This window comes from Pseudorca crassidens, chromosome 3 (assembly GCF_039906515.1).
Source record: "Pseudorca crassidens isolate mPseCra1 chromosome 3, mPseCra1.hap1, whole genome shotgun sequence".
NCBI classification, from domain to species: Eukaryota; Metazoa; Chordata; class Mammalia; order Artiodactyla; family Delphinidae; genus Pseudorca; species Pseudorca crassidens.
This window is the reverse complement of record NC_090298.1, coordinates 37882817-37897767: the sequence shown is the minus strand read 5'-3', so window position 1 is coordinate 37897767 and position 14951 is coordinate 37882817. Positions and strand designations below refer to the sequence as shown.

Here is a 14951-nt window from a genome sequence, read left to right as displayed (position 1 = left end):
TCTGCCTTTTGCACAGCCTTACACAGTGGAGGATTTCCTAGGCTTATTTTATTAGATTGAGTAAGCAATACACCAAGTGCTAGCGTTACTTGTAATTGAAAGCTTTATTTGTCTGCAATTTAAGGTCATGCCTTTAGAATTAAATAACATGTACTGTTGCTGATCTGTGTAGCTGCTACTTTGCTATGAATAAGAAGATGCATTTTAAAAGTATTTTTCTGAAGTAACACAATAATTTTAACTGGTGGCATTTATCTTTCAAACTTGTGATTGAAATAACTTGAGCATAGGGGAATGGTTTTCTATATAATTTAATTAGCCAGTGATCTAATAAAAGTATATTTCCCTGAAGTAGATAACTCAAGGGCAAGATAAGTTATAAGTTATCAAGTAGATAACTCAATACAGATTATAGTGGATGGCCTCATCATTTTACCCAGATATACTGTGATAACAATTTGAATTGCAACTATCACTTTCAGAATGGAGATAGTTTAACCAAATCATGGTTGATTTTATTAATTTTTATTTTAAAATAATGCACCAACATTAAAAGAAATGTGAGGAAAAATATCCATGATCTCAAGTATCATTAAATTTTAATTTATAAATATACTTAATGCAAATTTTGTATTTTATCACCATTATTGAAACAGGAGAGAGTACACTTAGAACTCAGAGGATTAATTGACCAGGGAACACGTCTAGAACAAGCTCTTAAAATGACCAGACATCATTCTTTTTACAATATCAGCAATTTATTATTCAGTAGCTTTATATTTTATTGCTAAAAACTGTTAAACCCTCCTATAATGCAAAAGCATTGATGTCAGAGGTGCAAATGTTTGTAAGCAGATCATAACACTACAAATAAGAAAAATAAATTTCTCCCACTGAAAAAATACATGTAACCATGTCATTGCCAAAAATCATGGCTTTTAAATTAGTTGGAGATATTGCTATCAAGAATACAAATATATATCCCAAGAATTCAAGAGCTTCTATCATGTGAATGGAAGAGAAATAACTCACTACTTCCTAATACGTTTAAAAATATAGTGCTGGGCTTCCCTGGTGGCGCAGTGGTTGAGAGTCCGCCTGCTGATGCAGGGGACACGGGTTCGTGCCCTGGTCCGAGAAGATCCCACATGCCGCGGAGCGGCTGGGCCCGTGAGCCATGGCCGCTGAGCCTGTGCTCCGCAACGGGAGAGGCCACAACAGTGAGAGACCCGCGTACCGCAAAAAAAAAAAAAAAAATATATATATATATATACATATATAGTGCTAATGTTACATAACAATGTTGATAAGTCACGGAATCAATATAAGATGGTGTTGGTAGGGTCTCTTTCTTCTTGTGCACTTGAGAGTTAATATTCACTTTGCACAGCACTGTGCTATAGGGGAAATGCTGCATCATATATATATATATATATATATATTAAGAAATGTTATTTCTTTTGGCTATCTCCATTTTGACCTTACACCCAACATTGCTGGCAGTCTTTACCACAAGTCTTCTTAGAAATGGCATGCACAATATTCCTACTGAATAATTCATTTAGCATGCGCTCATTGAGTTGATTTCTACTTGTCTTCCTAGTGACATTATCACTTAATATGATCTGTAACAAAAAGTCACTATGTTTCATTCAACCAAGATAGGGACCTCTTCAAGAATGTTGTGTAAATGTTTTGGTTTGTAATAAATATATGAATCCAATAACTCTAGGGGATGTGTTTCAAGGAACAAAAAAATTTAAATTAATACTTAAAAAACTGGGATAATTCTATTTCAATTACTAATCAATATAAAGTTTGCTCCCAAAGTCTGTTGATGGTTGGTTATCATTCTTCAGCACTGTGAAATTGAGGGAGAACAGCTGTTTACTGCCCTGATTCTGTTCTTTTATATACAGATAAAGTAAAATCATGGCATATTCAAGTGAACACAGTATCTTTGGAATTGGCGACCTGTTTTACTGACACTTCCTATGACTTCAGGCAGATTATGTTGTGCTGTATTCCTTGTCTTCAGGACTCTTTAATGCAACTTTCAATCTGATTGGCATTGCTATAGCTGATATAAGTAGTAAGTGTATTCAGTGACTGAAGAAGTAAATTGAACACACTGATGGAAATTTGGTAACCTAGCGCAGCTAAGCTCATTCTCTACCTGGATTTCTAGTTCTACTCCTTTGTTATCTCTCTGATTTTTAATAATTTAGCAATTTATGTGTGAATTTTTGAGTCTCTAAATTCTATGTGGCAGATTTTGCTAAGATTTTACCTACTTAACATATCCATATTTGCTTTCAAGAGATGAAGAGTTAATTCAGGTATTCAACAACGGAATATTTTGGCCTCCTAACTTAACAGAATTTTAGTTCATGTGATAGATGACAAACTGGACAACTTTTGTTGCCATGGTGGGTTACTAAGTGGCTTAGTTTGACTTTGAATATCCTATGTCAGGAGATCTAGGACACTCTAGAAGAAACTTTTCTTTTCTTTCTTTTTGCCATAGCCCTTAACCCTGTCCCAAATTCAGTAGCAGTACAAACCAGGGTGTCAAAATAAATGCCTAGAAAGGATTTTAAGTAAACCTAGGGAAAGCTCAAAATATATTTTTTCTAAATGAAAGTTCCTTGATGGAATAATCAAGTGATCTTATATATATTTTCATTTAACTTGGCTCAGAACGTTTTCGTCAAAAAAATAATCAATTTCAATGATACCTCAGCGAAGTGATGAATTAAATGAGTGAACATTCTGAATAATAAAAAATTAATCTATAAGGAGCAATTTGTTGGTAAATCATTACCTAAAATAAAAACAAGATAAGCCCTAATTAAATCAGAGCTCACAGGTAATTTATTTGTTTACTTTCAATAGGATTCAAATTATATGTTAGTTGGTAATATTTGGATTGTATAGTAAAGCACTATTAGTATACAGTCTCCTATTCATGGTATTATTGATGTACACTAAAATATGATAGGAACATTTTTAAAAGATGAAAAGAGAACAGCTACATAATAAAATAAATAGGACATATTGGGAATAGAAACCTTCCTGGATTTTTCACAAAACCCTCTAAGATTCTATCTTTCCTTTCTTTATGTCTGCTCTTTGCCTTATTTTAATTTACTATGTTAAATAGGGTTGAAATGTGAAATTTGGGCTGGTCAGTTAGTCTTTCACCCTCAATATTTTGCCTGAAATTATAAATATAATAGGTTTGTAAAGTTGAGATAAGTATCATACAGTGGTTAATAATATGGTCTCTAGAGCCCAACTGCCTGGGTTAAAAAAACTGAATACTCCACTTACAAACTTGTAACCCTGGGCAAGTCACTGTGTTCTCTGTTTCAGTGTCAGCATTTATCAAGTGATGATGAGAATTGTGTGATGATAAGACTATTCTGACTTAATATAATAATTGGTGCTTTGAACAATTTAGAGCCATGCATGTTGTTTTTATCATACTGTTTTTCAAGAATACGCTGTATGTGTGTTTTTATCACAGTCAATCTAAATTTCCTGCTTGCATCTTTTGTTTCTAGGACTGTAATGGTGGGTGGGGATGGTGGGGAGAGTAGGAGGGGATAAAAGACGATGGAGGTAATGGTATAAAATACCATTCCTCCACTTGGGATCCTTTCAACGACAGCCTCATAATCATGGTTGCCACCACATACCACTGTGAGGGCTGGATTGGCTCTTGTACACACAAGAGGAAAAAAAAAAAGAGGAAATTCAGCATCTGAAGAGAATGATACTGGTCTCATGAAATAACAGAAAAGATCCCTCCACCTAATCACTCTCCCCCAGAGGAAAAGCCTGTATTGCATGAATCTTTCTATTTTTTTCATAACCCCCTAAGGTATTCTACTATCCTCTTTCTTTTACCATTTCACAAAGACCTGATATACTAAATTCTATAGGTCTTATCTCCTCAAGATTATCTCTTGTTGTTTTATACTTTATACTTTTATGCTATTTTAGCTCTCATTTCACCTCCCTTAAACTTGTAATAGCTCTTAAACTGACTTCTGTATGTATTGTTAAGTCTACCGTCCACACTAGGATTCTCAACCTCACCACCGTTGGCATTTTGGGCCGGATAATTCTTTGCTGTGGGAGAACTTTGCTGTGAATTGTAGGACATTTAGCAGCTTCACTAGCGTCTACCCATTAGATGTTAATAGCTCCTCCCCCAGCTGTAAAAACCAGAAAGGCCTCTCTGTGTTGCCACATGTCCACTAGGCAGCAAGATCATCCTCAGTGGAGAACCACTGTGCCTCAATGCTTCCTGATCAGTCTTCCTAAAGTATTGTTCAAATCATACCATGCCCTGTCGAAAAACTCAGAGGCTTCTCATATCATACTGAAAAAAATGTTCTGAACCCTTCAGATCTGGCCATCACTGGGTTTCCTAGTGTATTCCTTAGTCTCTTACATATTGTCACTATAATTTAGACTGGCTGATCCATGAAAAATTCTTCCGATAGATGATAGATAGATAGATAGAGGATGAATTTTCTGGGTTTGATGACTGTCCTCAACCAGCGTTTTCTCCCAAGTACCCTGTCCCACATCCAGCATCATCTTTCAGATATTTTCCTGCTTAAAACATGGTCTTGCTCAAATTTCTTCACATAGTAACTTAGTTTAAACCCCTGTTGGAATTGAGAGGGGTGTTTGATATATATATGCGTATATATGTGTGTGTGTGTGTGTATAGTCACTGTAATTTAAAACCATATGGTATCAGCATAGAAATAGTCTAACAGGTCAATGGAGCAAAATATTGACCCCAGAAACAAATACCAATGATGTACGTAGACAATATATAACAAAGGAGGCATTTTTCTGTCTGTGGAGATCAGGTTGTTCATTAGTGTGCTGTCTCAAGAGAGAATCCTTTTAGAATGAAAGAAAATGTGAACTTCATTCCACATACCAATGGAAATCACTTAAGTAAAAGATGTAACTATAAGTAAATATAAAAATAACAATTTCAAGAAAAACATTTAGGACATATGAATAATGTCAGATTTAGGGAGTTTTTGAAAACAATACAGGAAATCCAGTAGCTGTCAAGGAAATTGCAATTTATTTTTCTACATAAAATGACATGTTTGTATAGCAAAGAGTAAATAGGCATAAATATTTAAATCACATAGTTAAAGAATGGATATCAAGGCTTCAAAATATTACAGTATTACAAAATAATAAGGAGAAATAAGAATTTCATCAGAAATGAGTTCTAGTTGGTTAATAAGTATATGAACATCTTCTCAAATTCCCTAGTCAGGGAAATGCAAATAAGGGTAACAATGGGTAACTATTTCTCACTATAGAAAGTGATGTAGTATATTTTTTCTTGTTTTTGGAAAAGTTACAGTCTTTTGAAAAAGTCTGGTAATATATTTTAAAATCAAATTGAAAACTTTACCTTCTGACCCAATAAACATTTTCCTGGGAATCTGATTGATAGATGTAAGGGCTATATGTATTAGGTTGTTTACTACAGAATAGATTGTAGTGGAAAAAAACTAGAAAACAATAGGCAAATGGATGAATTAACTATGGCATCAACAATTATATGAAGACTAGATTTTTGGAGGGATATTTCTGTGATAAAAGCAATATGAAGAAAAAAATATATGATATAATCCATTTTTATAGGGGAAAAAACCAGAATCTCAGAATGTGTGTGTGTCTGTGTGTGTGTCTGTGTGTGTGTGTGTGTGTGTGTGTGTGTGCATGTGTGTGTAATTATATCAGCAAGGGAAAAGGTACAGAGAAATCTATACCTGATTTTTAGGTGGAGAGAAAGGGAGAGAAATATGGATAAAACAAGAGTAGAAAAGTTTTCCGTGATTTGAAAGGATCAGGAAGCATGTATGATATAAATTTATTTTAACTCGTTTAAGAGAGTATGCCTGCTGAGTGTGCCTAAGGAGATAAATGAAAATGAACATAAATGCACATTCTTATTTAAAATAGTTTGGCTGCTATCTAACTGCATTATTTTGTGAAATAATACTCCAGCTCCACATGCTGCTTCCCCTCACAACTAAACAATATGAACAGAATTAAAGTGCAATCTCCACTGGACATCCCATTGGACTTTTGAATGATTTGCATTATATCTAATTTCATCAACGTGAACAACATGCTTTTTCTATACCCCTGTATAAAGGAAGGAACTCTTGCATTAGATTTAACATAATAATCAAAATTTATTTATTCACTCTTTCTTTTGACAGTAATAAAAGTGTTGAGTGTCTCCACTGAATCATGTAGTTTAGACTCTAGAACATGATCAACGTGTCATGGCCATGCCCTAATCTATGAGGAGATGCAGGCACGTGAGAAGATCATCATATAGGGATAGAAGTCACCATGACATGTGAATACCTGGAGTTCTCTAGGAGCCCCAAAGAGATTTAAAGCCAGAAAGAAATTAATCAAGCTTGTTTTCTTTCTACCTGTTCTTTGAATGGATCATAGGGATAAAAGGCTTTTTGTTTACTTTATAGTATGCTTTGTAATGAATCCAATTTTAGTATTATCAGTATGTTATTGAGTTGGATTTCAAGAATGAAATATCATTTTAAATAACATGTACATTCAAAATTTTTATAGAACACATTGCTTGTTAATTAAGTATTCCACTTCTTGGTCACGGAACATCTAGAATTTGGGGAACCTTAAGTGTATTCCTGAGAGTAGTTATATATATATACATATGAACTCTGTTCATTCCCCAAAATTAAAACTGTGCATGGGTTCATTATACAATTTGCGTTGTATAATATAATATACAAATAATTTTCTTTCTTTAAAATTAAATTTTATTTTATAGTTCTCTCTCTCTGGATAGTTTACTGTGGCAGCATGCCTTTATTATATAAAAAAAAAATAAATTTCACTTTAAGAACCTTAACTCTTTCAACTAAAAGAGACTAGTTAGTTTTCATTTGTCAGCAGCCATATACTGTTCCAAAGTTTATGAGGTTGGGTTTTTTTTTTGCGGTACGCGGGCCTCTCATTGTTGTGGTCTCTCCCATTGCGGAGCACAGGCTCCGGACACGCGCAGGCTCAGCGGCCATGGCTCTCGGGCCCAGCCGCTCCGCGGCATGTGGGATCTTCCCGGACCGGGGCACGAACCCGTGTCCCCTGCATCGGCAGACAGATTCTCAACCACTGTGCCACCAGGGAAGCCCTGAGGTTGGGTTTTTAAACCTTATCATGTTCTATTTTAATCTATAAATTTGATTTTAGAAAGCCCTATTAAAACAATGAACAAAAATATCCATATAGATTCAATATATTTCTTAAATTTATGATAATTTAAGAGTTAATTTGACAAAGGCAGGGATGGCTTCATGGGTATGTGGTGTATGACCTGGCTGTTGCAAAGGGACCTACTTTGGGAAGGACCCTGTGCTTGGATTAAAGCTCTGCTACAGCCATCTTGAAATTCATAATAATGTTATCTTTGAATTTATGTTTTGTATGTGAAGTCCACTGGGACAACAAAGCATGAATATGAGCATCGGAGCTGCAAGGTGGCAGCTGTGCATACACAGGTCCAGGCCTGAGGGCACAGCAGAAAGTACAGAAGCCAAGCAACGGGCCAGGCAGCAAGGCACACATATGCACGCCTCAGCAGTCTGGGATGCTATACGTCCCCAGTGTGGCCAAGCCGGAACTGGGCTCAGGTTAGCAGTGGCAAAGGCAGCAGCAGTGTGACATAGGAGGGGCTTCCCATGCCAGCAAGGATAGGACCATGGTAAGGGCCACCTGCCTATCAGTCTCAGGAGCCCATCTCCAAAGAATCTACACAAATATTAAATCTCTTGCCTAAGTTCCAAGACAGAACCTGCAAAGCTCAAGCAATAAACTTTATCAATAAATTATTACAAAATAAAGGAGTTCACATGGCCACTGAAATAAAGGTTATCAGGGAGTTATTAAAATTCTTGAGTGTGAAATGTCCAGATCTGAAAAATCGTGCAACACTGCAAAGCAAATATACACAAGCCTAGAAATACGGATTACATTTACAGATCATCACATATAATGGAAAATAACACTATTTTCATATGAAATTTTAAATAAGCCAGTTATTAACAAGGAAGACAATTTTTAAATTAAATTTTCCTTGTAATTGAAAATATAGGGGCTTCCCTGGTGGCGCAGTGGTTGAGAGTCCGCCTGCCGATGCGGGGGACACGGGTTCGAGCCCCGGTCTGGGAAGATCCCACATGCCGCGGAGAGGCTGGGCCCGAGAGCCATGGCCACTGAGCCTGCGTGTCTGGAGCCTGTGCTCCGCAACGGGAGAGGCCACAGCAGTGAGAGGCCCGCGTACCGCAAAAAAAAAAAAAAAAAAAGAAAATACAGGAATAGAATACATAAACAGGCATTATGGATTATATAAAAATCATGAAACTACTTTTGGTTTCTTGTACGACCTGGGCAAGTTATAGGAAATGTCAGAGGAAATATTAAAATATCATTGCATACATTTACATTTAACATTAAATTCAGTATAAAAGCAGTGTGGGGCTTCCCTGGTGGCGCAGTGGTTGAGAATCTGCCTGCCAATGCAGGGGACACGGGTTCGAGCCCTGGTCTGGGAAGACCCAAATGCCGCGGAGCAACTGGGCCCGTGAGCCACAACTACTGAGCCTGCGCATCTGGAGCCTGTGCTCCGCAACAAGAGAGGCCGCGATAGTCAGAGGCACGCGCACCGCGATGAAGAGTGGCCCCCGCTTGCCACAACTAGAGAAAGCCCTTGCACAGAACGAAGACCCAACACAGCCAAAATAAATAAATAAATAAAAATAAAAGCAGTGTAAAGCTTCTTTGTTGTGATGGAATTGTTCTGTACGTTGACGGTGATGATGAATACAGGAACCTACACGTAATAGAACTGCATAAAACTAAATACACAAATGAGTACACATTTAGTGAAATATGAATGAGATCAGTGGATTGTATCCATGTCAATTTCCTGTTGTAACATTGCACTATAGTTTGCAAGATGTCACCATTGAGGGAAACTGATGAAGGGTACGTGAGATAGTTCTCTATTATTTCTTACAATTTCCATGTTAATCTATAGTTATTTTAAAATAAAAACTGTAATTTAAAAAATCACATTCAGTTTCATAAATGTGATTTATATGAAGAGTTAATCCTAATTAAAAATTATTCCATGAGAATTATCAGCTCCAAATGTACTAAAATGTATACATTAAAATAATTTATCGGAGCTTCCCTGGTGGTGCAGTGGTTGAGAGTCCGCCTGCTGATGCAGGGGACACGGGTTCGTGCCCCGGTCTGGGAAGATCCCACATGCCGCGGAGCGGCTGGGCCCGTGAGACAGGACCGCTGAGCCTGCGCGTCCGGAGCCTGTGCTCCGCAACGGGAGAGGCCACAACAGTGAGAGGCCCGCATACCGCAAAATAATAATAATAATAATAATAATTTATCAAAAATTTATCCTAATGTCCCAGGCTATAAAATACTCTTAATAGTTCCAGTAACAGTTGCATCAACAGAAAGATCTTCCTCAAAATTAAAAATGTATCAGAAATTATTTGTGATCTTGCATTAGCCAAAAGCAACATGTCATTTTCAATTTTATCATTGAAGATGAAATTATTAATTGTATGAGTTTTGATGACCTAAGGAATGAATTTGTCAGAAAATTACGCCAGAAAAATTGTATGATCAATCAAGATATCACAGTAGTATAGTATTACTTGTATTTTATATAATTATGACAGCAATATTTCACTTTTTGAAATGTGTAAATTTGTGTTGTTACTCAACTAGCACTATTTTCCTAAGTTTTATAAGTAATAAAATGTTTTAAGGAAAAGTCTTTATATATTATTATCTTTAACAGTATCCTTTTTCCCTACATTTTGCACTAAAGCGCTTCAGATTTTTATTTTGCACTGAGTCTCATAAATTATGTACATCCTGGACTAGGGAGTTTGAGACAAATTGATCAAAAAAGTCCTTTAAATTTTATCAGACACTATATAAAACATATTGAACAGCTTATTTTTGTAGAATTGAGCTTAGAATAAAGTTTTGAAATGACATCAGAAATTGCATCTAATAACTAATCTCTGAAGTCAGGTTTTTTTTTCAGTGTCTGCCAAGATATTATTTTGCTTATGTTATTCTATTTTATTTTATTATTTTATAGAAAGCCAACAAGATTCATCCATCAACAACCCTGACATTTGAATTTCAATAAACATTACTCACATTACTCAGAGAAGGCTTCAAGGAAGTCTTTTCATTTATCAGATCTTTATTTCCAAATTATGTTTATTTTTCATTTAAGACATATAGGACTAGGGACTACACAAGTCTACCATTTGGACTTTCAAAATCTGACATCATGGTTTTGATAAAAATTCCTATACTTAGGCCTATCTGCTTCACATCTATCTGCAGCATTTCTCAGCTTGCAAATATATTGCTAGAGAATGACCAGATTTCCTGGAAACTTTAAAATGAGCTAATCAGCGTTCATTCATTATCCCAAAAGGAATGTTTAGTTTTTAAAATAACACATCAAAAACTGACTAGGATTGTGTTTTATAACAGTAGACTATTTCTATTTCATTTTTCTGGGTAAGCGTTGAAAAACATCGTCATGTGATTAGCTACTGGGGAGAAGTACCTGTGTAAATGCTCCATTACAAGAATGTTGTAATGCTTCTGTGTACGGGTCATACTTTCTCATGGTTTTTCTTCTGCTATCCTAATGGTTCAGTCTACTTCCTCTTTTCTGTTGCAGAATGACTCTTGGGGAAAGCAGTATTCATACGCACTCTTCAAAGCGATGAGTCACATGCTGTGCATAGGGTACGGAGCCCAGGCCCCAGTGAGCATGTCTGACCTCTGGATCACCATGCTGAGCATGATCGTGGGAGCTACCTGCTACGCCATGTTTGTTGGCCACGCCACAGCTCTAATCCAGTCTTTGGATTCTTCAAGGCGGCAATATCAAGAGAAGGTAATTTGTTTTATCTCTAATACGTTCAGTCAGCTAGTTTGTAAACTTAATTGTGTTCAGATAACTAAACTATGCCCTCTATCAAAACTACAATGAGATAAAATGTTTAAAGGGGGAAAACACAATCTGTTTCCATATTTTGAAGTGTCTTCAAGGTGGTCCTCGTAGCTTTTGTTTACAATTTCTCTCTTAAATAATACATATTTTTTAAAAAAATCTGAATTTTCATTCACAGAAAAAAATAGTTACCTGTTTCAAAATGTATGAAACTAATTTAAGGTATTATCATTGTTCATGTTCTATAATTTTTCAACAGTTAAGATAATATAAAGACTTTTCTTATACAGTTAGAAAAATATGTTGTTAGCTGATTAAATGCAGACAGGCAGCCATTGCACGTCTCTCTGTGCCTCTCTGCATGTTACAATCATAATTTATATTAAGTCCATATGCATAGCTGAACATATGTTGCCCTTGTAGCTAGATAAGTCACCACACACCCTCTTTAAAATGCATATTAACAGCTGCTATCATACATTCACATGCACAATATGTTAATTTAAATGATTGGTGCTCTAAACTTTTCTCAGAAGAGAGACAAAAAGTAAATTCGTTCACTGATTTATTCATCGGATTTTTTTAATATGCTGAATTACTTTGGTTGGGACTAGACCCTGGATAATCAGCCATACTTATATTCTTCACCAAATATCAGTAACTTTCTGACAGATAAGAATGTGGGGTTTTTTTTTGTTTTGTTTTGTTTTGGTTTGGTTTTTTTTTTTTGCGGTACGCGGACCTCTCACTGTTGTGGCCTCTCCCGTTGAGGAGCCCAGGCTCCGGAAGCGCAGGCTCAGCGGCCGTGGCTCACAGGCCCAGCCGCTCCGTGGCATGTGGGATCCTTCCGGACCGGGGCACGAACCTATGTCCCCTGCATCAGCAAACGGACTCTCAACCACTGCGCCACCAAGGAAGCCCAATAAGAATGTTTCATAACTGAAGGAAGACTTTCTAATGTGGTAGCTCTGTTGAATATGACAGAATATATAATATGCACCTTGCCAAAGAACATATCTGAAAGTAATGGTTAAAATAGTTCTAGAATACGTCTCTTGGTGAGTGATAACAGCTTAGACTCATAATTACTCACAAAACAGCCAAAGATCTTTCATTTGTGGCTTTATTTACAGAAGTTTTCAACACTTTAGTCACACAATAGGAAAAAAGGGAACCTAGATACTTTATTTCCCTTGAATTTAATTACGCTGCCACCAACTATTACAGTGAGCAAGCTGATGTTTTATTACTGAAGTAATGAAAAGATGAACCACCAAAATAGCTTCAAGGTTCATTTTAAAATAAAGCCTCCAATTAAACTGCAAAGAACAAAGCACATAGTAAGGGGAAAGAAACTTCATACAATGGTGATTTTTAGTAAAAATTATATGCTCAATAGAATTTGGGCTAAATTTATGGGGATTTGAGATAAGACTACATATATGTTTCTGTTACACTATTTCTTTTTCCCTTTCAGTGGATATTGCTTTTCATAAAAATGCTCTTTCCCACTTCCTTTTTACCTACATCATTGCTACATATTTTCTTAAAAATAAACAAATCTTGGGCTTCCCTGGTAGTGCAGTGGTTGAGAGTCCGCCTGCCGATGCAGGGGACATGGGTTCGAGCCCCGGTCCGGGAAGATCCCACATGCCGCAGAGCGGCTGGGCCTGTGAGCCATGGCCGCTGAGCCTGCGCGTCCAGAGCCTGTGCTCCGCAACGGGAGAGGCCGCAACAGTGAGAGGCCCACGTAACGCTAAAAAAATAAAAAATAAAATAAAATAAACACATCTTTAATTTCTAGAATTGTGTTTATTAGCATTGTATTGCCTATTAAGTCAATTCACCATTTTTATGTTCTTAGACCTGCTCTATAAGCCATGTTTAACTTGGCAACCCAATCTATTCAACTATGTAGTCATAAACATTTACATGCAAATATGTTATGATGTTCTTCATAATTCAAGTCATCAAATTCTTGATCTTACAAGTGCTTAATAGAGGGCAAGGATACTGGGGTAACTTTTTGTTACTTTCTGACATTTGAAGCAATTTAGTCAGGAATAGCTGATTAAAGAAATATAATTTTTTTTGGTCTTCAAACCAAGATCTGTCAAGAAGTTTGGTTCTAGAATACCGTTCCCATTTTCTACTCAGCATAATTTAGGTCTTAAAGACATTGTGTTACTTTTTTAAATGTATACTTTCATGAACAATAAATGTCTTATTTTCAATTCAGTCTTATAGAATTGTTCTGCATAATGTATGATTGGCTTGCAGCTTCCTTTGTGATTTGGCCACTTTGGGTTTTTTTTAGATAAACTACTCATAACACAGAATTCACCAGTAACTGTTTTAAAGTGTACAGTTCAATGGCGTTCAGTCCATTCATAATGTTGTGCAACCAGCACCACTATCTAGTTGTAAGACACTTTCATCCTTTAAGCATTAAGCAGTCACTCCCCATTTTCCCCTCCCCCATCCCAAGGCAACTACTAGTCTGCTTTCTTTCTATTGATTTCCCTATTCTATATACCTCATATAAATACAATCATATAATATGTGACCTTTTAAAATATTTTTGCGGCTCATCCAGTTTGTATCATGTATCAGTGCTTCATTCCTTTTTATGGCTGATTAATGTTCCATTAATTAGTTAGTTAATGTTTTGTTTATCCATTTATGAGTTGATGGATTTTGAGTTGTTTCTACCTTTGGCTACTGTGAATAGTGCTGCTGTTAACATTCGTGTACAAGTATTTATTTGAGTACCTATTTTCATTCCTTTAGGTGTATACCTAGGAGTGGAATTGCTGAGTCATATAATAATTCTAGGTTTAACTTTTTGAGGAACTGATTAATTATTTTTGTAGTTAGTATTTGTCTTTAGGTATTGGAACCATCTGCCCTGGGTGTCTGCAAAATTAATAGTGATACTACTTTCACTGCCATGTATCCAGTAACATATTTTTGATGCAAAAGAAGTGAGCTGTAACCAATAGCTATTATAGTAGTCTTTCAGAATGTGTTGGTCTTCAACCACCTAATCTGGCTCCAGAATTCATTCCTCTCCATCACTTACCATATTCTTTGTCTCAGGTGAACATATTTTTAAGTCTAGTCTGCTACAAGTCACCTAGTCCACTATTTTAGTTTAGAATCTCAGAGTCATTTAATTCTTCCTTCCCAGGGAACATCTCTTCAATCTGGATCCCCCAAGTTTAAGTAGTTCTATCATCCCGAGCAGTAGAATAAGGTCCTCTGATTATGAGATCCTAATCTACACAATATACCAATGCTGATAATCTGACAGGGTTATACTGTCGATCATCCTCATTGTTATTACTTTCTCTCTTGACCAAAACAATGTGTGATGATCTTTATATTGTCACATTGCAGGTTAAACTTGGACTTGAAGCACATAGTATGCTGCTCATTTCATGAGCTATCATATTTTGTATTCTTTTACATTTCAGACAGCTCTGTTTCCCCCTTCTCTTAGGTATAGACTTTATGGTGTAAAATGCATAGTATTTAAAACGTGCCTCCCCTGATGCTCTGCTCTGGATTACCAGCAGTTTGCATAGTTTCTGTTACTGGTTACTGAACAAGCTCGACTTTGAAATATCCAAACACAGTGGTTTGTTATTTTATTGTTATTTTTATCTCCAGTTAACTGTTTTTATTTAGTGAGGTTCATCTTTCCTGGGCAAATTAAATCTTTCCGCATCCCCATCCAGGACTTTGTGGGACCGGAAGAGCCAGGAGTGAGAAAGCTGGGCTTGCCCTGTAGGCTCACTTCTCTCTTCTATTATAAGCCTACTAGGAGCTGCTG

At 36.3% G+C, this 14951-nt stretch overlaps 1 protein-coding gene across 1 annotated transcript in view; it reads left to right on the top strand.

Moving 5' to 3' along the window:
* Positions 1–14951, top strand: part of HCN1 (hyperpolarization activated cyclic nucleotide gated potassium channel 1) — a 374966-nt gene that overhangs the window by 250809 nt on the left and 109206 nt on the right. The window contains exon 4 of the mRNA XM_067730649.1: positions 10841–11059. Within this exon, the coding sequence (XP_067586750.1) occupies positions 10841–11059 (219 nt within the window). The remainder of the gene's footprint in view (positions 1–10840; positions 11060–14951) is intronic.